The sequence below is a fragment of the Panthera uncia genome, assembly GCF_023721935.1.
Source record: "Panthera uncia isolate 11264 chromosome B2 unlocalized genomic scaffold, Puncia_PCG_1.0 HiC_scaffold_25, whole genome shotgun sequence".
Lineage (NCBI taxonomy): Eukaryota > Metazoa > Chordata > Mammalia > Carnivora > Felidae > Panthera > Panthera uncia.
This window is the reverse complement of record NW_026057581.1, coordinates 4,076,926-4,102,405: the sequence shown is the minus strand read 5'-3', so window position 1 is coordinate 4,102,405 and position 25,480 is coordinate 4,076,926. Positions and strand designations below refer to the sequence as shown.

Below are 25,480 nucleotides of genomic sequence, written 5' to 3'. Positions count from 1 at the left end.
AGGTGGGGGTTGGGGATCAAGGAGGGCAGTTGTTGTGATGAGCACTGGGCGTTGTACGTAAGTGTTGAACCACTGAATTCTACTCCTGAAACCAATATTGTACTGTATGCTAACTAACTAGAATTGAAATAGAAATTTAGAAAGAAAAAAAATGAAATAACAAGTGTGGGGGAGGATGTGGACGAAAAAAGGAACACTCGTGCCCTTTTGGTGGGAATGTAAACTGGTGCAGACACTCTAGAAAACAGAAAATTAAAAATAGAAATACCGCACAATCCAGGAATTCTACTAATGGGTAGAATTACCCAAAGAAAATGAAAATACTACTTTTCAAGATGCATGCACCCCTGTTTATTACTGCTTTATTTACAATAGCCAGATAGGAAAGCACCCAAAGTGTCCACTGATAGATGAATGGATAAAGAAGATGTGGTGTGCGTGTGCACGCGCGCGCACACACACACACACACACACACACACACACACACACAATGGAATATTACTCAGCCATAAAAAAGAAGGAGCTCTTGCCATATGTGACGACATGGAAGGACCTAGAGGGTATTATGCTAAGTAAAATAAAGAAAGACAAACACAATATGATTTCACTTGGAATCTAAAAAACAAAACAATCGAAAGCAGAAATAGACCCATAAATACAGAGAACAAACTGAGGGCTGCCAGAGAAAAGAGGTTGGGAAGGCGGTGGGCAAAATGGGTGAGAGGGAAGGGGAGATACAGGCTTCCAGTTATGGCATGAGTAAGTCCCAGGACTAAAAGACAAATGGCAGTGTAGGAGACTTGTGTGGCGACAGGTGGCGGCTACACTTGTGGTGAGCACGGCATAACGTACAGAGACGTCGAATCACCATGCTGGTCACCTGAAACTAATGTACCACTGTGTGTCAGCTATACTTCAGTTAAAACAGGTTTTTTAAGGATAATCCTTCTCCGCTGGTTTATTGGGAGGATTAAATGAAATAAGAGACGAGCACTCAGTGCTGCCTGATGGCGTTTACAGGAAGGACCAAGAGTAGTCAAATCCGTAGACGCGGACAGAAGAACGGTCTGCTGGGGCTGGGGGGAGACAGAATGGGGCAATACCATTTAATGGTACGGTTTCAACTTTGCAGGATGAAGAGAGTTCTGGAGATGGGTGGCAGCGATGGGTGCACGGCAACGTGAGTGTGCTTAATGCCCCCCAACTGTATGCTGACATAGTTCAGGTGGTATAGTTTGTGTTATACGGATTTTACCACAAATTTTCAAAGAAGTGCTTAGCACACTGCCAGGCAATGTTTGTTGATCTAAAGAAAAAGGAGAAGCGTGAGCTACTTACAGCAGTGATAGGAAAACAAAGCAGACATAGACAGAAAGCGGGAAGCAGGGCGAGGAAGGTGGAAACCGTGAGGGACAGGAGAGAAGTCCCAAGAAGAATGTCATACGAAGCAGGCTGCTTCTTCTGGTCACGAGTCATAGTTTTCTTTTTTCCTGGTGCCAAAGCCTGGTGCTTTGGGGAGAGAATAAAATACTCATTTAATCCACTAAACACGTAAAAGGCATTGTTATTATGGCAATCGTACGGGACATTTTCTATCTTCAAAGTGTTTTGTTGAATGACAGGACATTGCCAAGAGTCGACGGTTTTTGCAAAAATGGCAGTTTCAGACGGTTTGATCTATTACACAGAGCCACTGTTCCTACTCTTACCATTATATAACCTTCAAAAAAACATGAGGTCCTCCATGGGGATATCAGGGCATATTCTACATTCACACAGAACTTTATGGTTTTCTAAGTCTTATTTAATCAGAATCTCACCAATCATCAACCTAAACCTTTGAGGAGAGTATTTTTACAAAAACAAATGGCTTTGGGGACACCTGGGTGGCTCCGTTGGTTAAGCATCCAAATCTCAACATTGCCTCGGATCATGAGTTCAAACCCCACATTGGGCTCTGTGCTGACAGCGTGGAGATTGCTTGGAATTCTGTCTTCCTCTCTCTCTCTCTCTCTGCCACTGCCCCAATCATGGTCTCTTTCTCTCAAAATAAACAAACATTAAAAAAATAAATGTTTGTTTTTACAAGAGAGTAATGATAAAATAGTAAATGATAATACAAAATAACATCAAAGATGCAAACCACACATTTAACAAACTGCACCATATATGTATAACCATATATAAAAAACCATTTGCCCAACAACCACAGAAGGCACATCTTTTCAAGAGCACACAAACACATTTACAAAATTTGACCATGTATATTGAGCCATAAAGCAAATCTTACCAAGTTTCAAGGAACTGAAATCATACAGTACATGTTATCTGACAATGCAATTAAGTTAGAAATCAAAAAAAAAATGTATACAATTTATATATTTAGGTAAAAAATAAATAATAATGGAAATTAAATAATATTTTATGTTGAATATGATGAGAATTGACATATCAAAATGTGCAGCAGGAAAGAAGGCAGTGCTTAGAGAAAAGTATTTAGCCCGAGATACGAATATTTTAAAAAGGCTGAAAATAATGAGCTAAGCATCCAAGACCATTAAAGAACAATCAAATAATCCAAGAAAGTAGAAAGAATAGAACAAATATTAATAAAATAGAAACCTTCCATGTATTACATAGGATCAACAAAGACAAAGGTATTTTTTTTGTCTTTTGTTTTTTGTTTTAACTTAATTAATTAATTAATTAATTAATTAAATTTACATCCAAGTTGGTTAGCATAAAGTGCAATAATGACTTCAGTAGATTCCAGTGATTCATCCCCTATGTAGAACACCCAGTGCTCATCCCAGCAAGTGTCTTCCTTAATACCCCTTCCCCATTTAGCCCATCCCCCCTCCCACAATCCCTCCAGCAACCCTCAGTTTGTTCTCTATATTTAAGAGTCTCTTATGTTTTGTCTCCCTCCATTTTTATATTATATTTGCTTCCCTTCCCTATGCTCATCTGTTTCGTATCTTAAATTCCTCATATGAGTGAAGTCATATACTTATCTTTCTCTGACTGATTTCGCTTAGCATAATACCCTCTAGTTCCATCCACATAGTTGCAAGTGGCAAGATTTTATTCTTTTCCATCGATGATAATACTCCATTATATATATATACATACATATATATGTATGTATATATATATATACATACGTATATATGTATGTATATATATACATATATGTACATACATATATACATATATATACACACACATATATATATACACACACACATACACACACACACATATATATATATATACACACCACATCTTTTTCCATTCATCCATTGATGGACATCTGGGCTCTTTCCATACTTTGGCTATTAGCAACAGTGTTGCTATAAACATTGGGGTGCATGTGCCTCTTTGAAACAGCACACCTGTATCCCCTGGATAAATACTGAGTAGTGCAATTGCTGGGTCATAGGGTAGTTCTATTTATAATTTTTGAAGAACCTCCATACTGTTTCCCAGAGTGGCTGCACCAGTTTGCATTCCCACCGACAGTGCAAAAGAGTTCCCCTTTCTCCACATCCTTGCCAACATTTGTTGTTGCCTGAGTTGTTAATTCTAGCCATTCTCACAGTCATGAGGGGGTATCTCATTGTGGTTTGGACTTCTATTTCCCTGATGATGAGTGACGTTGAGCATCTTTCTATGTGTCAGTTGGCCATCTGGATGTCTTCTTTGGAGAAGTGTCTATGTCATTTGCCCATTTCTTCACTGGATTATTTGTCTTTTGGGTGTTGACTTTGATAAGTTCTTTATAGATTTTGGATACTAACCCTGTATCTGATATGTCGTTTGCAAATATCTTCTCCCATTCCATCGGTTGCCTTTCAGTTTTGCTGATTGTTTCCTTTGCTGTGCAGAAGCATTTTATTTTGATGAGGTCCCAATAGTTCATTTTTGCTTTTGTTTCCCTTGCCTCCAGAGACAGGTTGAGAAAAAAGTTGCTGTGGCCAAGGTCAAAGAAGTTTTTGCCTGCTTTCTCCTCTAGGATTTTGATGGCTTCCTGTCTTACATTTAGGTCTTTCATCCATTTTGAGTTTATTTTTGTGTATGATGTAAGAAAGTGGTCCAGGTTCATTTTTCTGTATGTCACTATCCAGTTTTCCCAGCACCATTTGCTGAAGAGACTGTCTATTTCATTGGATATTCTTTCCTGCTTTGTCCAAGATTAGTTGGCCATACACTTGTGGGTCCATTTTTGGGTTCTCTATTCTGTTCCACTGATCTGAGTGTCTGTTTTTGTGCCAGTACCATATTGTCTTGATGATTACAGCTTTGTAATACATCTTGAAGTCCAGGATCGTGATGCCTCTACCTTTGGTTTTCTTTTTCAGGGTTGCTTTGGCTTTTCAGGGTCTTTTGTGGTTTCATACAAATTTTGGGATTGTTTTTTTCTAGTTCTGTGAAGAATGCTGGTGTTATCTTGATAGGGATTGCATTGAGTATACAAGATTACTTTGGGTAGTATCGACATTTTAACAATATTTGTTCTTCCAATCCATGAGCATGGAATATTTTTCCACTTTTTGTGTCTTCTTCAATTTCTTTCATAAGCTATACTATGGTATACTATGGTATACACTTGGTGTATAGGAATGCATCCGATTTCTGTGTGTTGGTTTTATATCCTACAACTTTGCTGAATTCATGGATCAGTTCTAACAGGTGTTTTTGGTGGAATCTTTTGGGTTTTCCACATAGAGTACCATGTCGTCTGTGAAGAGTGAAAGTTTGACTTACTCCTGGCCGATTTGGATGTCTTTTTTTCCTTTGTGTTGTCTGACTGCTGAGGCTAGGACTTCCGATACTATGTTGAATAACAGTGGCAAGAGTGGACATCCCTGTCATGTTCCTGACCTTAGGAAAGCTCTCAGTTTTTCCCATTGAGGATGATATTAGTGGTGGGTCTTTCATACATGGCTTTTATGATCTTGAGGAATAATACTTCTTTCCCTACTTTCTTGATGGTTTTTATCAAGAAAGGATGCTATATTTTGTCAAATGCTTTCTCTGCATCTATTGAGAGGATCATGTGGTTCTTGTCCTTTCTTTTATTGACGTGATGTATCACATTGATTGTTTTGGGGATGTTTAACCAGCCATGCATCCCAGGCATAAATCCCACTTGGTTGTGGTGAATTATTCTTTCATCATATTGTTGGATCTGGTTGACTAGTATCTTGTTGAGGATTTCTGCATCCATGTTCATCAGGGAAATTGGTCTAGAGTTTTCCTTTTTAGTGGGGTCTTTGGTTTTGGAATCAAGGTAATGTTGGCCTTGTAGAATGAGTTTGGTGTCTTGTAAACAGCATATAGACGGATCTTGTTTTCTTATCCATTCTGTTACCTTCTGTCTTTTCATTGGAGCATTTAGTATGTTGACATTTAGAGTGAGTACTTAAAGATATGAATTTATTGCCATTATGTTGCCTGTAGAGTTGGAGTTTCTGGTGGTGTCCTCTGGTCCCTTCTAGTCTTTGTCGCTTTTGGTCTTTTTTTTTGTTTGTTTGTTTCATCTTTTCTCCCCTCAGAGAAACCGCCTTAAAATTTCTTGCAGGGCTAGTTTAGTGGTCACAAACTCCTTTAGTTTGGGGGAAACTTTTTATCTCTCCTTCTATTTTGAATGAAGCCTTGCTAGATAAAGAATTCTTGGCTGCATATTTTTCCGATTCAGCACATTGAATATATCCTGCCACTCCTTTCTGGCCTGCCAAGTTTCTGTGGGTAGGTCTGCTGCAAACCTGATCTGTCTTCCCTTATAGGTTAAGGACTTTTTTTTCCCTTGCTGCTTTCACAATTCTTTCCTGAGTTTTGTGAATTTGACTATGATATGCCTTGTTGATGGTCGGTTTTTGTTAAATCTAATGGGAGTTCTCTGTGCTTCCTGGATTTTGATGTCTGTGTCTTTCCCCAGGTTAGGAAAGTTTTCTGGTATGATTTGCTCTCATAAACCTTCTACCCCTTTTTCTCTTGCTTCATCTTCTGGGACCCCTATGATTTGGATGTTATTCCTTTTTAATGAATCACTGAGTTCTCTAATTCCTATATCGTGCTCTTTTGCCTTAGTTTCCCTCTTTTTTCTGCTTCATTGTCCTCCATAAGTTTGTCCTCTATATCGCTGATTCACTGCTCTGCATCATCCATCCTTGCTGCCGTGGCATCAATTTGAGATTGCATCTCAGTTATCGCATTTTTAATTTCATCCTGACTAGATTTTACTTCTTTTATCTCTGCAGAAAGGGATTCTATGTTTTTTTCAACCCCAGCTAGTAATCTTATTATCATGATTCTAAATGCTGGTTCAGACATCTTGCTTGTATCTGTGTTGGTTAAGTCCCCAGCTGTCATTTCTTCCTGATCTTTCTTTGGGGATGAATTCCTTTGTTTCACCATTTTGATGGAAGAAAAAGAATTCATAAAATAAAAATAAATAAATAAAATTAAAAATTAAAAACAAGACAAAAAATCCAAATAAAGAATGCTAGATCCTAGGTGTGTTGTGGTCTTGTTGTTGAAAGAAGCTTGATAGAATAGAGGAAAAAAGGGAAGAAAAGAAAAAAAAGACAAAAAAAGGCAAATGTCTGAAAATTTTAGAAATCAATACAATAAAATAGAATAAACCGAAATGATGAAAGTAAAATAGAATTTTAAAAATTTACAAAAAAGTAAGAAATATAGTAAAAAATAAAAAATCTTTTTTACACAAATGAAAAATAAAAATAAATTTTTCTCTTTCTATATTCAAGAATCAGAACAGAAAAAGAAAAAAATTGAATAGATGGACCAATGAACAGAATGAAATACAACTGAAATTACATCGGTTTCCCCTAGAAGTCAAGCTATGAAGCCCCTTATAGTCCGTAAACGAAGCAGGCAGAGAGACTTGTGGTGTTCCTCTAAAGCACAATTGACCCAGCTGGACAGTGCTTGGTGTAACAGCTCCATTCTCCACTAGATGGCACTGCTTAGCTTACTTGGATGGATTGTTGGCGGTGCATGTAGGTGTGTTTGTGCACGTGCAGGAGGGGTGAGAATGGCATCACCCAGCTACCCAGTCTCCAGTTTCAGAACTCTGTGCTTTCCCCAACTGGCAATCAAGCATCCCTCCTTTGTCTCCAGCTTCCGTCACTCCCAGCTTCTACACTGTTTGTGACCAAGCTGTCAGCCTGCCAGGCAGCACCTCCCTCCCGACTTTTATCTCAAATGGGTCTATATTTCCAAACCCTTCACTTCTGAGGGCTGTGTAGCTTTGACCTGCTTAGACCCTCTCAGGGCGGGGGGGGGGGGGGGTTTCACTGAGCAATGGCCAGGTGCTGGCCCGTCCCCAGGAATGTTCACACGACCGTGCCTCTACCGATGCCCAGAGACCATGGCCAGGTACCAGCCACCCCAGAAAAAGTTCATGCAATCATATAGCAACAGCCTTTCAGGGATTATGGAAAATCACAACACACATCTGGCACCAGGCTTCACACTTAATGACCTTGTTCCAGCACCAGCGAATGCCGTTGTTCTCCAGGGTCCACTGGGACCTTTGTCTGTGGGGAGAGGCCACACAGCCTCTACCCAATGTCCTCCCAGCAGTGAACTGCCTCTCCTCATGTGTCCCAAGGACCCCCTGGATCCCACTCTCCTCCTGGGGATTCCCACCAGAGCACCACCAGGTAACAAGCTGCAGAGTTTCAGACTCTGTGCTCCCCTGGTTTATAGTCTTAATGGAAGTTAAACCCTCTCCTTTCTTCCTTTTGTGTGCAGTCCTTTGCCGGTGTTTCCACTCTTTCTTTTCTCTCCAGCTGATTTTGGGGGGATTGTTTTCCCATACTCTCGTCCTGTCTCCGTCCTGTCTCCACAAGCAAACACAGCTCCCTGCCCTCCGCGGCTTCTCTCTCCCCCAGTTCACCTCTCCGCGCTGTGTACCTGCCGAGTTCTGTGGTTCAGGTTGTGCAGATTGTTGTGTTGATCCTCACATCAGTTTTCTAGATGTGCAGAATGGTTTATTGTTGATCTAGCTGCATTTCAGGCATGAGACAGGCAAAAAAAACTTCCATGCTGCTCCGCCATCTTGGCCCCTCCCTTAACAAAGGTATTTCTTTGATAAGACTAATAGAACTGACAAATTTCTAGTGTAATTTGTCAGAAAAATAAGAGAAAAATACAAATGCCAAGATTAGGATTGAAGAAGAATTACAGATTCTACAAGCATAAAAAATACATTAAGTGGACATTATTAACTTTATTTCAATATTCTGAAAATTCAGATGACATGGATGAATTCCTAGAAAAATACATCAGAAGAATTTAAGAAGAAATAGCAAACCTGAATACTCTTCAACCACCAAAGATAATGGTTGGTGGTCTAAACTCTTCTCACAAGGAAAACTCCAGGCCCAGATGGCTTCACACAAGTTCTACTAAAGTCAATGGAGAAATCATTTTAAACTTACAAAAAATTTTCAGATAACTGAAATGGAATAATCCATTCCCCCAACTCATTGTGTAAGGCTACTTTAATCTTTCTTTTTGAAGTAATCTCTACACCCAATGTGGGTCTCAAACTCACAACCCCAAGATCAAGAGTTGCATGCTCTACTGACTGAGTCACTCAGGAGCCCACCCTGAGGCTACCTTAATCTTTGGGACGGTATGAGAAAGATTGAAGTTTTTTTTCATTAAAAAAAAATTTAATGTTTAGTTGTTTTTGAGAGAGACAGACAGAGTGTGAGCAGAGAAGGGGCAGAGAGAGATAGGGAGACACGGAACCTGAAGCAGGCTCCAGGCTCTTGAGCTGTCAGCACAGAGCCTGATGCAGAGCTCAAACTCATGAGCTGTGAGATCATGACCTGAGGCAAATTCTGACATTTAACCAAATGAGCCACCCAGGCATTTTTTAAAAGATTTAAAAAAAATGTTTATTTATTTTTGAGAAAGAGAGTGCGAGTGGAGGAGAAGCAGAGAGAGAGGAAGACAGGGAATCAGAAACAGGCTCTGCACTGTCAGTGCAAAGCCCAACGTGGGGCTTGAACCCACAAACCATGACATCATGACCTGGGCTGAAGTCTGTTGCTCAACCAACTGAGCCACCCAAACACCCTGAGAAAGATTATTTATAGGCCAATTTTACTAATGAACATGGATGGAAAAATCCTAATAAAAATATTCACAAACCCAAACCAGCAATATATAAAAAAGATAAAACATCATAATCAACTAGTCTTCATTCCAGAAATGCAAAGTCAATTTAACATTAAGAAAATTAAGATAACTCTCCACCAAGAGAGAATCAGTGAGAAAAATCATATCATCACCTCAATAGACACAACAGTGTAAGAAAATTTCATCCATTCATAACAAAAACTCATAGCAAAAATAGGAAAAATTATCTCTCTTAGCTGAGAAAGAGTATGTAAACCAAACCAGCCAAAACAAACCAAAACAAAACCTACAGCAAATATCCATAATGGTGAAACACTGAACACTTTTCTTTGGTACTGGAAATAAGATGAAGAGGCCTCCAATTACACTTCTACTCAACACTGTACTGAAGGACCTCCCTAGGACACTGAGGCAAGAAAAGGAAATAAAAAAAATATAACAGCTGCAAAAAAAAAAAAAAGAGAGAAAATGCTTTCATTCTTTGAAGGTACATTGTATATATAAAACATTCAAGAGAACACACAGATAAATTATAAGAATCTATGAAAGTTAAACAGAATTGCTGGATACCTAATCAATCATTTTAAAAGTCATTTATTCTCGGGGCACAGGGGCTCAGTCAGTTGAGTGTCCGGCTCTTGACTTCAGCTCAGGTCTTGATCTCATGGTTCGTGGGATTGAGACTTGAGTGGGGCTCTGTGCTGACAGCTCAGAGCCAGCTTAGGATTCTCACTCTTCTCCCCTCTCTCTCTCTCTCTCTCTCTCTCTCTCTCTCTCGTCTATGCCCTCCCTACCCTCAAAATAATAAACTTTTAAGAAAAGGCATTTATTCCCATACCAGCAAAAGAAAAAAAAAAAAAGACTATTGAAATTTTGTAAAGATAAAAACTTACAATTACATAACATACGAAATATCTAGGAATAAATCTAACCAAAGATGTGGTGATTATCTATGGAGAACATTATAGAACTCTATTGAGAGACATTAAGTAGATCTACAAGAGAGTTAATATTTTGTTCCCTGGTCAGAAGCTGAATATTATAAAGATGTCAATGCACTCCAAATTAATTCATAGACATAATACAATCCAAATCAAATTCTCAATGTTCTTTCGGAGGGAGTTTGTTTTTGTTTTGTTTTGTTTACATCAAAAAATGTATTCTAAAATTTATTTGGAACTACAAAAGGCCAAAAAGAGATAAAATATTCTTGAAGAGGAATAAGATAAGGGAAGATTTGTCCTAACAAATATCTAGACTTATTGCAAAGTTATAATTATTGTTATTATTTTTTTAGAGAGACAGCATGAGCGGGGGAGGGGCAGAGAGAGAGGGGGACAGAGGATCTGAAGCAGACTCTGAGCTGACAGCAGTGAGCCTGATGTGGGGTTCCAACTCAGAAACTGTGAGATCATGACCTGAGCCAAGGTCGGATGCTCAATGGACAGAGCCACCCAGGTGGCCCGCAAAGTTATAATTATTAAGACAGTGTGGTGTTGACTCAGTGACAGAAAAAATACATCAGTAAAAGGATAGAGGGCTGGAAACAAACAAACACATACAATAACACTTGAAAAGTGACATTGTATAGGTGCCTGGGTGGCTCAGTCAGTTAAGCATCTGACTCTTGATTTCGGCTCAGGTCATGATCTCATGGGTTCATGAGTTTGAGCCCCACGTTGGGCTCTGCACTGCTTGGGATTTTCTCTCCCTGCTCCTCCCCTGCTTGCTCTCTCTCTCAAAAATAAATAAAACCTAAAAACAAAAAAAAAATGACATTGTAAATCAGTAGGGGAAGGACAAACTTTTCCATATGTGTTACTGGGATAATTTGGAGCCATACTGTAAATATAAATTGGCCTTCTGCCTATAGTATAGACAAAAATCAATTCCAGGCAGATTAAAGATGTATTTAAAAGGCAAACAATGTAAGTAAACACTTTCTTATGTTTTGAGTTCATTTTTGCAATGGATAATGAACCCAGTAACCTTAAAATAGCTGAGCAGTGCAACATAATTAACATGATAATTGCAGTAAAATTGTTGATATTAGTATGCAGGTCAGTAAAATTTGTAGGAAACAAAATTTTCTATTAGATTGTAGCCTTTTTTAACTTTATTTTTTAGTTTTTAAAATTTATATCCAAATTAGTTAGCATATAGTGAAGCAATGATTTCAGGAGATTTCATAATGCTCCTTACCCATTTAGCCCATCCCCCCTCCCACGATCCCTCCCGTAGCCCTCAGTTTGTTCTCCATATTTATGAGTCTCTTCTGTTCCCCCCCCCCCGCGTTTTTATATTATTTTTGTTTCCCTTCCCTTATGTTCATCTGTTTTGTCTCTTAAAGTCCTCATATGAGTGAAGTCATATGATTTTTATCTTTCTCTGACTAATTTCACTTAGCATAATACCCTCCAGTTCCATCCACGTAGTTGCAAATGGCAAGATTTCATTCTTTATGATTGCTGAGTAATACTCCATTGTATATATATACCACATCTTCTTTACCCATTCATCCATCGATGGACATTTGGGCTCTTTCCATGCTTTGGCTATTGTTGCTAGTGCTGCCATAAACATGGGGGTGCATGTGTCCCTTTGAAACAGCACACCTGTATCCTGTGGATAAATGCCTAGTAGTGCAATTCCTGGGTCGTAGGGTAGTTCTATTTTTAGTTTTTTGAGGAACCTCCATACTCTTTTCCAGAGTGGCTGCACCAGCTTGCATTCCCACCAACAATGCAAAAGGGATCCTCTTTCTCCACATCCTCGCCAACATCTGTTGTTGTCTGATTTGTTAATGTTAGCCATCTTGACAGGTGTGAGGTGGTATCTCATTGTGGTTTTGATTTGTATTTCCCTGATGATGAGTGATGTCGAGCATTTTTTCATGTGTCGGTTGGCCATCTGGACGTCTTCTTTGGAGAAGTGTCTATTCATGTCTTTTGCCCATCTCTTCACTGGATTATTTGTATTTTGGGTGTTGAGTTTGCTAAGTCCTTTGTAGATTTTGGATACTAACCCTTTATCTGATATGTTGTTTGCAAGTATCTTCTCCCATTCTGTCGGTTGCCTTCTAGTTTTGCAGATTGTAGCCTTGATTCTTACTATTTTGTTTAGACTAACGACTTGATTCCACACCGTTCAACCGGAAACAAAGCTTAGTGGGAGAGGAGAGCCAGAGAAGTGACAGGGAAGCTACAGATTACAACAGATTTGTGAACTTGGCCACACAGTGGTGGCAGGACCTAGCTGATACTGAGGTATATTTTAGCTCTATCCGTGTCATTATGCTAAAGCAAAATGAGTTACTCAGAGAAAGACAAATAGCATATGATTTCACTCATGTGTGGAATTTAAGAAACGAAATAAACAAGCCTAAGTTAAAAAAGAGACAAACCAAGAAACAGACTCTTAAGCATAAAGAACACACGGACGGTGACCAGAGGGGAGGCGGGCAGGGGGGAGGGAGGACATAGGTGATGGGGACTATGGAGGGCACTTGTTGCGATGAGCACCAGATGTTGAATGGAATAGTTGAGTCACTGTATTGTACACCTGAAACTAACATTATACTGTATGTTAGCCAACTGGAATTTAAATTAAAACTTAAAAAAAACACCAAAGACATGTTTTAAACAACACTCATGTGTAAGAGCAAAAACTTCATGGACTGTATTTGTGACTAATTGTACAACAGGTTATTATAGTTTCTGTTCAGTGGAAAGGGCAAAATATTCCCACAAAGGGTGTTAATGTAGGCTTTTTTTTTTTTTTTTTTTTGCACCCATGCTGTCGATTGTTAAGTGTAAGAGTCTGATCATGGTGCTGAATAAATGTAAGTGTGTCTTTAAAAAAAAATAGGAGGGGGCACCTGGCTGGCTCAGTCAGTACAGCATGTGACTCTTGATTTCCAGGTTGAGTTCGAGCCCCATGTTGGGTTGAGAGATTACTTAAAAATAAAATCTTAAAAAAAAGGCAAGCAATCAAGTTTTTTGAAAGATAATATAGGAAAAAATTTTCATGATCTTGGGGTAGTGTGGATTTTTTTCAACAAAACACAAAAGGCACCACCCAAAAAGAAAATTAGTGTTATTTTATACTATATTAAAAATTAGGGGTGTGTGGGTGGCTCAGTCGGTCAGGCGTCCAACTCTTGATCTTGGCTCAGGTCATGATCTCATGGTTCGTGAGTTTGAGCCTCGTGTCAGGCTCCGCGCTGACAGTGCAGAGCCGGCTTGGGATTCTCTCTCTCTCCCCTTCTCTCTTTACGCCTCCACCACTCATGCTGTCTCTGCCTCTCTCAAAATAAATAAATAAACTTAAAAAAATTTAAAACACAGAACATGCTTGTCCAAAGGCACCATAAATAATGAAAAGACAAACCATCAAATGGGATATATGTAATACCCTTATAACAAAGGCTTTCTTTGCAGAATATATAAGAACTTCTAGAGATCAGTAATAAAAAGACTGCAATATACAAGAAAAATGGACAAAGGTTTCAACAACACTTCACAAAAGAGAATATTCGGATGGTCAATAAACACAAAAAGAAGGCTCAACCTAGCAATTGGGGAAATGAAAATTAAAACTACACTAACATACCACTACACCCACCAGAATGACTAAAATTAAAACAACTGAAAATACCAAGTGTTTATGGCAGTAATGGAAACTCTCATATTACTAATGGTTCGGTCACATTGGAAAACAGCGGCATTTGCTAATGAAATAGAAAATACACACACATTGTGACTTACCGGTCCTACTTCTAATTAAGTCTCAACATTAGAGAAATGTGTGCATATATTCTCCAAGATACATGTACAAGGATGTACATCACAGTATTCATAATTGCTTCAAAATGGAAACCCAAATGTTCGTCAAAAATAAAACGTTAATTACACATGTATGTATTACGTAAATAAATTATAATGGTACAATATCATGCCATGGAAAATAAGACCAAGTGCAAATGAACCAAGTAAGACTACTTGTAAAAACATAACACCAGTATATTAAGGGACAACACACACACACACACACACACACACACACACACGTGTACGCAAATATATACAATGTGACTTCATTCAAATAACATTCCCAGACAGAGGCACCTAGATGGCTCAGCCGTTGAGCATCTGACTCTTGATTCCAGCTCAGGTCACCATCCCAGGGTCTTGAGATCAAGCCCCACGTCAGGTTCCGTGCTGAGCATGGAGCCCACTTAAGAGTCTGTCTGTCTGTCTGTCTGTGTCTCTCTCTCTGCCCCTCTACCCCACTCATGTGCTCTCTCTCAAATTAAAAATATTTTTAAAAATTAACATTCCCAAATAGGCAACTAAAGTATACTGTTTAGGAAAGTGAGAAAGATATTTGAGAAGTAGAGTACTCCATGCCTTTGGTGGGGAGAGAACTAAAATCAGAAAGAAGACATGCTCTGCAGCTAAAACAGGACATAAAGGGAAATTTATTCTTTAGAAAAGAGGAAATCATAAATCAATAACCAAAACCCTCAACTCTAGATCCAGAAAAAGGAGAGCAAGCTAAACCCAAGGCAAAGAGAAGAAAGAAAAGAATAACCATTACATTAGAAACTCAATGAAGCAGAACACAAAACACTAGAGGAATCAAAAGATTCCAAAAGAAATTTGGACTCCAAATTTCAAATTTCAAAAGATTCCAAAAGAAAAGATTCCAAAAGATGGCTCTTTGAAAAGATCATCAAATTGACAAACCTTTAGGCAGATGGACCGAGAGAAAGAGAGAAAACATCTGTCACAAGAATCAGGAATGAAAAAAGAGACATTATCATCAATCCTACACATATTAAGAGGATTGTAAGGTGATACTTTAAACAACTACAAGCCAACAAATACGGTAACAGAGGTGATGTGGACCAATTCCTGGAGGAACATGAATTGCCAAAAGTGATTCATGAAGAAACAGAAAACCTGAATAAGCCTGTGACAGGTAAAGAGATTGAATTAGTAATTACAATCAATACTTCCACAAGGAAAGCCCAGATGGCTTCATTGATGAATTCTACTGAATATTTCGAGAAAAACTAATATCAATCCTTCATAAACAGTTACACACCAACTGGGATTTATCATAGGAATACAAGATTGATTTAACATTAAAAATCAATTAATATACTATATACCATATTGATAAAGAGATAAAAACCACATGGTCATCTCAAAAGTTACACAAAGAGCATTTGACAAAAATCCAACATCTCTTGATAATTAAAACAAATCAAAAACAAAAAACTAAGAACAGATGGGAATGTCTTCAATCTAATCTGCAGAAAACCCACAGCTAACATTATACTTGATGAAAGACTGGTTGCTTTCCCCTAAGATCAGGAACAAGACAAGGATGTCTTTTCTTACCACTTCTGTTCAACACTATATTGGAGGCTCTACTCAGGCAAATTAAGCTAAATAAAGACATACAAGCCATCAAAATTGGAAAGGAAAAGTAAAACTATGTGCAGAAAACATGACCTTCTAATTGAAAATCCAAAGAGATTTACTAAAAAGTTCCAAGAGTTAACAGACAAGTTCAGCGAAGGTACAGATACAAGAATAATAACAAAAGTCAATTGCATTTCTATATGCTAGCAACAAACCAAAGAAGAAATTATAAAAATAATTCCATTCAGAATACCATCAAAAAGAAGAAAACACCTAGGAATAAATTCAACAAAAGGAGTGCAAGACTTGTACGCCAAAAACTACAACACGTTGAAGGAAAATAAAGCTCTAAATAAAGAGAAAGACATCCCATGTTAATGGATCAGAATACTTAAAATGTTAAGATGGAAATTCCCCCTAAATTGATCTACAGGTTTCATGCAACCCCTATCCAAAACTCAGAAACTGACGAGCTGATTCTAAAATCTTCATGGAATTGCAAAAGACCCAGAATAGTCAAAGCAATTTTTAAAAGAACCAAGTAGGAGGACTCACATTTCCCAATTTCAAATTTACTGCAAATCTACAGCCATCGAGACAGTGTGGTGCTGACATAAGGATAGACACAGATACCAATGGAAAAGAACTGAGAGTCCAGAAATAAATCTGTGTGTGTGTGTGTGTGTGTGTGTGTGTGTGTGTGACCAGCTGATTTTCAACAAAGGCACCAAGATCGTAAGAGTTGAAAGGATAGTATTTTTAACAAAATGCTGGCGGGACAACTGAATAGCCACGTCCGAAAGGATGAAACCGTACCCCTGTCCCACACCACATAAAAAAAGCAACTCAAAGTGAATCACAGACCTAAAAATTACTGGTTGAAACTATACAACTTTTAGAAGCCAACTGTAGGGAGTGAGTTGGAGGACTGGAGGGCTGATGAAAGAAAAAGACACGATACAGACACAAGATGGCAGTAATGTGCGCATGCCTTGTGTGGGAGACACAGAGGGTAGGTTGAGGGAGAGGCTTATCACACCATGCCAGGGACTGTCCATTGTTCAGCAGGGCCACCGACCTCAGGGGAGAAGAGCAGGGGAAATTCCAAGGGAGAGAGGCCGATGTGTCTACGTGGTGTCAGCTTGGCCACACAGTAGAGCACTTGTGCCAGAGAGTTCAAAGGGTCACCGAGCTTGGGATCTTTACAGCACCGCGGCTTGTTCTGTCTACGGCTAACAAACGTTGTCAGCTTCACGAGGTAGGCAAAGCAGTCTTTACAGGACTCAATTCTGCTCATTTGGGCGATGCTTAAAACCACTGAGTGTACAAGAATTTGAGTTTAGCACCACCAGCTTTTCAGCTAATGGGTCTCTGCTTGCTCTTGAAAAATAAACAACCGGGGTGCCTGGGTGGCTCAGTCGGTTAAACGTCCGACTTCAGCTCATGTCACGGTATCGCGGTTCACGAGTTCGAGCCCCGTGTCAGGCTCCGGGCTGACAGCTCGGAGCCTGGAGCCTGCTTCGGATTCTGTGTCTCCCTCTCTCTCTGTCCCTCTCCCACTGTACTCTGTCTCTCTCAAAAATAAACAGACATTTAAAAATGTTTTTAAAAACACTAAAAAATTAAATAAAAATAAATTGCCTAGAGAAGAATGTAACAGGGCCATCTTGGGCTCACTTACACTTTAAAAAAGTAATAAATCTTTGTGACTTTAGATCAGGCAATGATTTCTTAGATACCACACCAAGTGAAAAAAAAGGCAAAATTGGGGTGCCTGAGTGCCTTAGTCAGTTGAGCATCCAATGCTTGATTTCAGCTCAGCTCATGATCGCAGGGTTGTGGGAATAAGCCCTAAGTTAGACTCTGCACTGAGTGTGGCACCTGCTTACGATTCTCTCTCTCTCCCTCTGCCCCTCCCCTGCTCGCAACAGCATGCAAGTTCTCTCTCTCTCTAAAGTACAAAAGAAAAAAGACAAACTTGATAAATTTGGCCATTAAAATAAAAAACTCTCACACTTCAAATGATACCATCAGGAAAGTGAAAAGACAACACGCAAATGTTTGCAAATTGAATACCTGATAAAAATTTCGTATCAAGAATGTATAAAAAAACTCTTAAAACTCACTAACAAAGCAAATAACCCAACTAAAAAACAAAGGATTTGAATACACATTTCTCCAAAAAAGATACATGAACGGTCAGTAACACACATGAACAGGAGCTTAATATCATTAGTCGAGAGAGAGACTCAAATCAAAACCACAATGAGATAGCACTTCACATCCATTAGGATGGCTATTATAATAAATACAAATAATAACAGGCTTTGGTGAGGATGTTGACAAATGGGAACCAACATGCACTTGCTGGCGGGACTTCTGGAAACAATTTGGCAGGTTCTCAATGTGTTAAACGCAGAGTTTCTGTATGATTGAGCAATTCCACTCCTAGGTCTCTACCCCAAAGCACTGGAAACATATGTCCACACAAGAATTTGTGCACGAACGTTCATTTGGCTATTATGAAAACAACCTGAATGGCCATCAATTGATTCGTGGGTGAACATAACACGCATGTCTGCACGACAGAATACTATTTGGCAATAAAAAGGAAGGATGTACCAATGCGAGCTACAACATAGATGAACCTCAAAATACCGAGCTCAGTGAAGGAAGCCATAAAATGCCACATATTGTAGAATCTCATTTATATAAAATGCCCAGAGTTGGCAGATCTATAGAAACAGAAAGGAGAGTAGTGGTTGCCAAGGGTGAGAGTGGAGACGTGGCTGGGGAATACGGAATGACCAGGGATGGGCATGAGGTTTCTTTCTGGGGTGACAGAAAGAGTCTAAAATCATTGTGACGATAGCTGCATATCTCTCTAAATACACCAAAGACTATTGACTGAGACACTTAAATCAGATCAATTTTATAGCATTTAAATCCTATGTCAAAAAAGCTATTTTCAAAAAAGGGAAAGGGGGCACATAAGAGACTTCTGGCGTGCTAGTAGGTATTGCTACAATTACTGACTTGGGTTAAACTGGTATTTATAGGTGTGAAACTTTATGTTTTATGAACTTCTCTGTATACACCTTATAACGCACAACAAAAATAGCGGGGAAATTCGTATCTTAAATATGGCTTTTCAACAAAATAAGTCAGTCAGAGAAAGACAAATACCATATGATTTCACTCGTATGTGGAATTAAAGAAACAAGACAGACGAACATATGGGGGGGGGGGGGCGGTTAGAGAGGTGAAACAAACCATGAGAGACTCTTAAATACAGAACAAACCGAGCGTTGATGGGGGTGCGGTGGGGGGAGTGGATTAAAGGGGTGATGGGCATTAAGGAGGGCACTTGTTGGGATGAGCACTGGGTGTTATATGTAAGTGATGAATCACAGGATTCTACTCCTGAAACCAATCTTGCATTGTATGTTAACTAACCAGAATTTAAATAAAAACTTGGAAAGAAAAATACATGCATACATAAAGAAGGCTTTTCAAAGCATATGCACTCCTCACTTACTCTGAAATGTAACTGTAAATAAAGCCCGCCCTTCCAGGAGGGGGCAGACCACCTCTGACACCAGGTAAAATCAATGCACAAGGTCAAACACCAATGCATTTGCCTTAGTTCCCCAAACTGTCTCCGGATTGTCTTCTAGGGACAAGAACTGGAGGGGGTTTGAGTTATTTTTAAAAAAATTTTAAGTATATTTATTTATCTTTGTGAGAGAGAGAAAGTAAATGGGAGAGGGGCAGAGAAAGAGGGGGAGAGAGAGAATCCCAAGCAGGCTCCACACTGTCGGTCAGTCTCTAACTTGAGGCTCGATCCCACAAACCGTCAGATCATGACCTGAGCTGAAATCAAGAGTCAGATGCTTAATTGACTGAGCCATCCCAGGAAGCCCAAAGTTTTTTTTAATTGTGTTTCTTTTAAGTGATCTCTAAGCCCAACACGGGGCTCAAACTCATGACCATGAGATCAAGAGTCACATGCTCTAACCAACCGAGCCAGCCAGCCACCCCATTTGAGTTATATTTTAATGATAAGTGCTTCCTGTGTGTGATGCATGAGTAATAATGATGAGAGTAATAATTGAGCCTCACCTAGAGGACAAAATACTAAAGAAAAAGAGAAAAAGACATTCCTCCAGGACATCTTTCCACTGTCAATTTCCTATCTTTCTCTGTCACCGACGTTTTACAACTTTTCCTTTGGAAATAAAGCTTAAAATAAAAATAAAATAGGGGCATCTGGGTGGCTCAGTCGGTTGGGCATCCGGCTCTGGCTCAGGTCATGATCTCGTGGTTCGTGAGTTCGAGCCCCGTGTCGGGCTCTGGGCTGACAGCTCGGAGCCTGGAGCCTGCTTCGGATTCTGTGTCTCCCTCTCTCTCTGCCCCTCCCCCGCTCATGCTCTGTCTCTCTCTCTCTCTCAAAATAAAATAAAATAATAAAATAACGTAAACAAATTTAAAAAAAATAAAATAGACCTGGGTTGGGTCTATTTTTGAAACGGACTCACAGAAATTTGCAAAAATAGTCGCAGGTCCTGTGTCTCCTTCAACTAACTTCTACTAGTGACATTTTAGATGACTGTTACTACCGTGTTATAACACCCAAACCAGGAAACTGACGTTGCTACAACACTGTCGGGTACACACTTTATCCCACAGTCACGTTATACATGCACCATTTTCACCCATTTTCATGCACATGTGTGGGTGTGTGTGTGGGTGGGCGGGTGTGTGTGTGTTCTATGAGATTTTAGTCCATGTATAGACGTGGATAGCTACCACTCAATCAAGATAACGTAACTCTTCCATTGTCACCAAGGACCTTGCTCGGTGAACTCCCAAGGAACTCCCCTTTATATGGCGCCCCCACTGTGCCTATCCTCTGGCAACCACTGATTTATTTGTTCTCTACCCTTAATGCCATTTTGCAAGTGCCATATAAATGGAATCATACGGCATTAGATTGACTTTTAAACTGTCGAGATCTCTCTCATTAAAGGGAAAAAAAAGTCTCAGCCCCACATAGTCTCCAGCTACTTGTTTTTCTCCTCACCCTCAGAGTCCAACATGCTTTTGGGGATTGCTGTTTCTATACACCTAACAGCTCACTGGTTTCTATCCTACATTTCTGCTCATACTTTCTGTTTCCGCTGTTGACTCATCCTTCCGCTACCCGGTCATTAAATGTTGTAGTTACTCAAGGCTCTGTTCTACATTTTCTTCTTTTGACACTTCTTCCTAAGGGATCTCATCCATACCCATGGCCCCAGAACACTCATGACTCAAACTCAAACACACACACACACACACACACACAGATACACACACACACACACACACACACTGGAGCCACAAAGCCATTGCTGTAAACGAACTGCCTTTTGGACATATCCTTCAGAATATCTTAAGCACACCTGAAACTTAGCATGTCCAAAATTCAACTTGGCACATCTCACCCTCCCAAACCTTCATACGTCCGCCATGACCCTGTTAGCGGACACCCCCTTTCCTCTCGCTATCACATATTCAATTCAAGTCCATCCATTTTACCCAGAAAGTGCATTTTCACGACCATCCTCCTCTCCCACCTCACCCAAACTACCATTATCTCCCTTCTGGACCACTGTCAGACTCCCTAACCGATCACCCTGCCATCACTAAGTCATTCTTTCCACTATGGCCAGAATAACATTTAAGATGGACATTTTAAGATAATCTCATCCTGCCAGTCCTTCTCTTGCCTCTCAAATATCCGTCAATCTCCTGCCATTGTTTCCAGAAGACCTAATATGGCCTGGACCACAGTGACCCCTAATCACTTCCTCCAGCTCGTTTTTATCTAAGCTGTTTCTCCTAACAACACCTGGCCTTTTTTCATTTCCTCAAAGTACAACCCTGTACCCAGAATATATTGCTTTGATCCCTTCTCACGTATTTTACTCTCCTACCCTCAATCATCTCCACTGGGAAACCTTCCCTGAGTCTCCAGAGAAGGTCAACTCCTGCTATAACAGTCTCACAGCACCGTGTTCCTTTCTTTCATGTGAGATACTAAACCTATAATCGCATGTTTAATTATGAGACTGATTAATTACCTGTACCCCCTAAAAAACTGAAAACCACACAGGGAAGGAACCGTGTGTGTGTAAGTTTGCTGCTGCACCTCCAAGAACCTAGCACACACGAGGATCCCAATTAATATTTACTGAAAGAAGAAATGAATATTGCACCTAATGGCCCACCACAGTGATTCTTACAAAACCTTTTACACGAACCTGGGATTTAAATATGCGAGCATTCCTAGAATATCTTTAGAACAGCTGCATGTTTGCTTGAGAACTAGGCATGTACCCAAATGGTACACTGACATGTTTAAAATGAAATGTCCTACAGACAGTATCCCCAACATGACTAGGCAGCAGTCTACAAATTTATTTGTACTGCACGTGACCTTCCCCCCCAGAAACAATTTGCGAATGGTGAGTAAGCTCCAACCCAGCCCTCAAAATCTTACCTATCTCTCGATGGAGTCAGCATCTTACTGTAAGAACTTTAAGGCTGACTGCACTTCTGAACCAAGAATTCAGGGAACCTCTCAGTCCAGAGCACCCCTCAACTCCAAGCCCTTCAGGGCTTGAACCCCCATGGGCTCCTTCAGCCCTGACCCTTTAGTCTTTCTCATGGCCCTAAACCTTTTTGAGCCCTAAGCAAAGCAGGAGGCAATGTATACACAGAAGCAAGTTCCAAAATCAAGAAGATCTGCTGGTAGCCAGAGACAATAGTAATGAAAACCTGCAGAAAAGAAGAGGTCACGAGTGAAGGGCTGGGCACAGTGGACATGGCATGGGAGAGAGAGAGCTCTGGCAGGGAGGATTTCAGGACAGCCAGGGTGTGCAGGAGGCAAGCTCAGAACCCAAATAACTGACTGAGTTGTGACTCCCATGCTCCTAAAATGGGACATATATCCCCAAATCATCTTAGCTTCACGAGATCCTCCCTATCCTCCACCAAGAGCTTTCAATTCCTTGTACCTTTTCATTGGAAGCAGTAAATACAAGTTAGCAAACATATCAATCCCAAATTCGGTAGGAAGAAAAAAAAAAAGCAAACTAGAAACCATACCTTTGTTCCATTCCAGGTAGGAAGGGGTCAAACAGCACAAAACAGCTCCTTAGAGAAAGCAGAAACAGAAGGAGACTGAAATCTTCTTTTAAATGATGTTTACAACTTCTAGGATGACTCCAGCCTGTAAATTTCAATTTGCGTGGTAACGAATTTGATTTGATTTCTTTGAAGCCAGAAAACCTTTTCAAAAGCAATTATGAGAGCACAGGGGGTGAGGGGACTTGTGGAGGCACAGACATTCAGCCAGCTGATGTGAGTTTCTGTTGTCTTCAGATACCTGCTAACCTTCACTCACCCACATGGCTCCACCCATTACAGCCTGGCAAGTGGAGGGTGATTTTAGATAAACTTCTAATTCCCTGCCAGCACCAGAGCTTGGGGTGTGTATGGGTGTGTGTGGGTGTGGGGGTAGGGAGTGTTATGGGTGTGGGGGGGGTGGTGGGTACATGCAGGGGGGTAGAGATGTGTGGGTGTGTGACAATGTGCGTGTGTGTGTGTGTGTGTGTATGTATATGTGTGTGTATGTGTGTGTGTGTGTGTGTGTGTGTGCGCGCAGGCACATGAATGAGGTGACAGAGGAGAAAGTACCAAGGAGGAATTAACTCTCTGTTAATTCTGCCTCTTCGAGTCAGCTCGTCACCTACACACATATACCCCGTATTTAATGCACTAACAATAACTGCTTTCCTAGCGAACAAAGGGTATCTGCAGACTATTTTCCATCGAGGTGTAGAGTTTAGCTCTGGCCCCAGGTCGTCCCTGATTCCTACACCCCTCTGACTGCGATTCTGTCTTCCCAGTCCCTGGAGCCCAGGCCGGTGCCAGCTCAGGGTCCAAACCCAGATCTCCTGGCAAGTCTGGGATCTTCTCCATGGTTGATTTCCCCTATGTGACAAATTCGCTGTCTCTCGGCTGGTCACTATCCCGGCACTTGCTGGCAGGTCTTCTGCGGTCCGTCAAACAAGGACAAGAAAGTAAACAATAAAAGACTATCAGACAGTTTTCCCATCAGGTTAAAAACCCTCAAGTTCTTCCTCCTTCATTGAAATCACTCCATTTTTTTTCCTTTTAAATTTTACTGATTTTTGAGAGAGAGAGAGATCATGCGCACAGGGGAGGGGCAGAGAGAGAGAGAGAGAAGACAAAATCCCAAGCAGGCTCCGCACTGTCAGCGCAGAGTCCGGTGCGGGGCTCGAACCCACGGACCGTGAGATCACCACCTGAGCGGAAACCAAGCGTTGGACACTTAACCGAATGAGCCAGCCAGGTGTTCCTCACTCACCGCCTTTTCTAACTGACTTTTCTTTCTCCTGAATTCCTGGAGAATTCTGCACCTCACAAATTGTACTTGAGGAAAAAGGAATAATACTAAATTCTCTAAATATGTTATTTCTGCTAGTAAGACTGTAAGCTTCTGGAGCACAGGAAGTGTGACAAAGGACTTGTATCCCCAAGGATGCTTATGATGGTGTGGAGGGACCAACTCAATGGCAAATCATCAGTGGAGTAGCAAATCAGCTTCAACTGTTCTAGGAGGAGACATGTCTGTTAATAGGATAAAGGAAGGATTTCTACATAAGGCAATTTGAGGTAACCCCTGGCCCCTGAAAGTGTTCTTCTCCTTCCCAAATCGAGAAAGTCTCTCAATTCTTCCTTCCCTCGTGTTACAACATATTGCATCATACTTTTTAAAAACTCAAGTATAACATATAGTAAGGTGCACTAATCTTGAATGTACAGCTTTGTGATTTTTTTAATTCAAGTACGCTTCACACCCAGTGCAGAGCCCAACATGGGACTTGAACTCATAACCCTGAGATCAAGATCTGAGCCGAGATCAAGAGTCGGATGCTTAACCGACTGAGCCATCCAGGTGCCCCTATGATCTCTTATATAGATATACACCTATGCAAATGCCTCCCACATCAAAGTACAGAACATTTGTAGTTCCCCAGCAAACTCCTGCCCTGCCAATACCCACTCCAATACCAACCACTCTTCTGACCTCTATCACTACAGGTTAGTTATGCCTACTCTTGAATTTCATATAAATGGAATCGTACAGTTACATACCTGGGCTCTTTCTCCCACCATTATGACATTTATCCATATTATTATTTGTTTCTAAATTTTTTTTAATGTTTATTTATTTTGGGGAGAGAGAGACAGAGCGTGAGCAGGGGAGGGGCAGAGAGAGAGGGAGACACAGAATCCAAAGCAGGCTCCAGGCTCTGAGCTGTCAGCAGAGAGCCCAACGTGGGGCTCGAACTCACAAGCCTTCGAGCAGCAAGATCGTGACCTGAGCCGAAGTCGGCCACTCAACCAACTGAGCCACCCAGGTGCCCTGACATTTATCTGTATTATACACAGCAGTGGGGTGTTCCTTTTCATTGCTGCCTAGTATTCCACTGTGTAAATATGCTACATTTTCTTTATCCTACTATTGTTACCTATTTGGTCTGTTCCTTGTTTTTGCCTATTATGACTAAACATGCTATGAATATTCTTGCACATAACTTTTGGTGGACGTAAGTGCTCATTTCTGTTGGCAATATACCCAGGGATGGCATTTCTGAGTCAAATGGTATATAAACATCCAACTTTGACAGGTTCAAACAATTGTCCAAAGAGACTCTACCAATTTGCACTCACAACAGCAAGTGTAAGAGTTGTGTGGTGATATCACAGGCTTTTTGCACCATTTTCGCAGTGT

The 25,480-nt window shown here is 40.4% G+C and overlaps 1 protein-coding gene across 4 annotated transcripts in view; it reads right to left on the bottom strand.

Moving 5' to 3' along the window:
- Nucleotides 1-23,039, bottom strand: part of LOC125939303 (cytidine monophosphate-N-acetylneuraminic acid hydroxylase) — a 104,766-nt gene extending 81,727 nt beyond the window's left edge. For 2 of the 4 annotated variants that reach the window (XM_049654715.1, XM_049654714.1), the window contains exon 1: nt 22,765-23,039. In XM_049654715.1, coding sequence (XP_049510672.1) covers nt 22,765-22,775 — 11 coding nt within the window. In that variant the 5' untranslated portion in view covers nt 22,776-23,039. The remainder of the gene's footprint in view (nt 1-22,764) is intronic. The other 2 variants (XR_007463020.1, XM_049654712.1) reach the window with 2 other exon arrangements.
- Nucleotides 23,040-25,480: the final 2,441 nt, after the last annotated feature.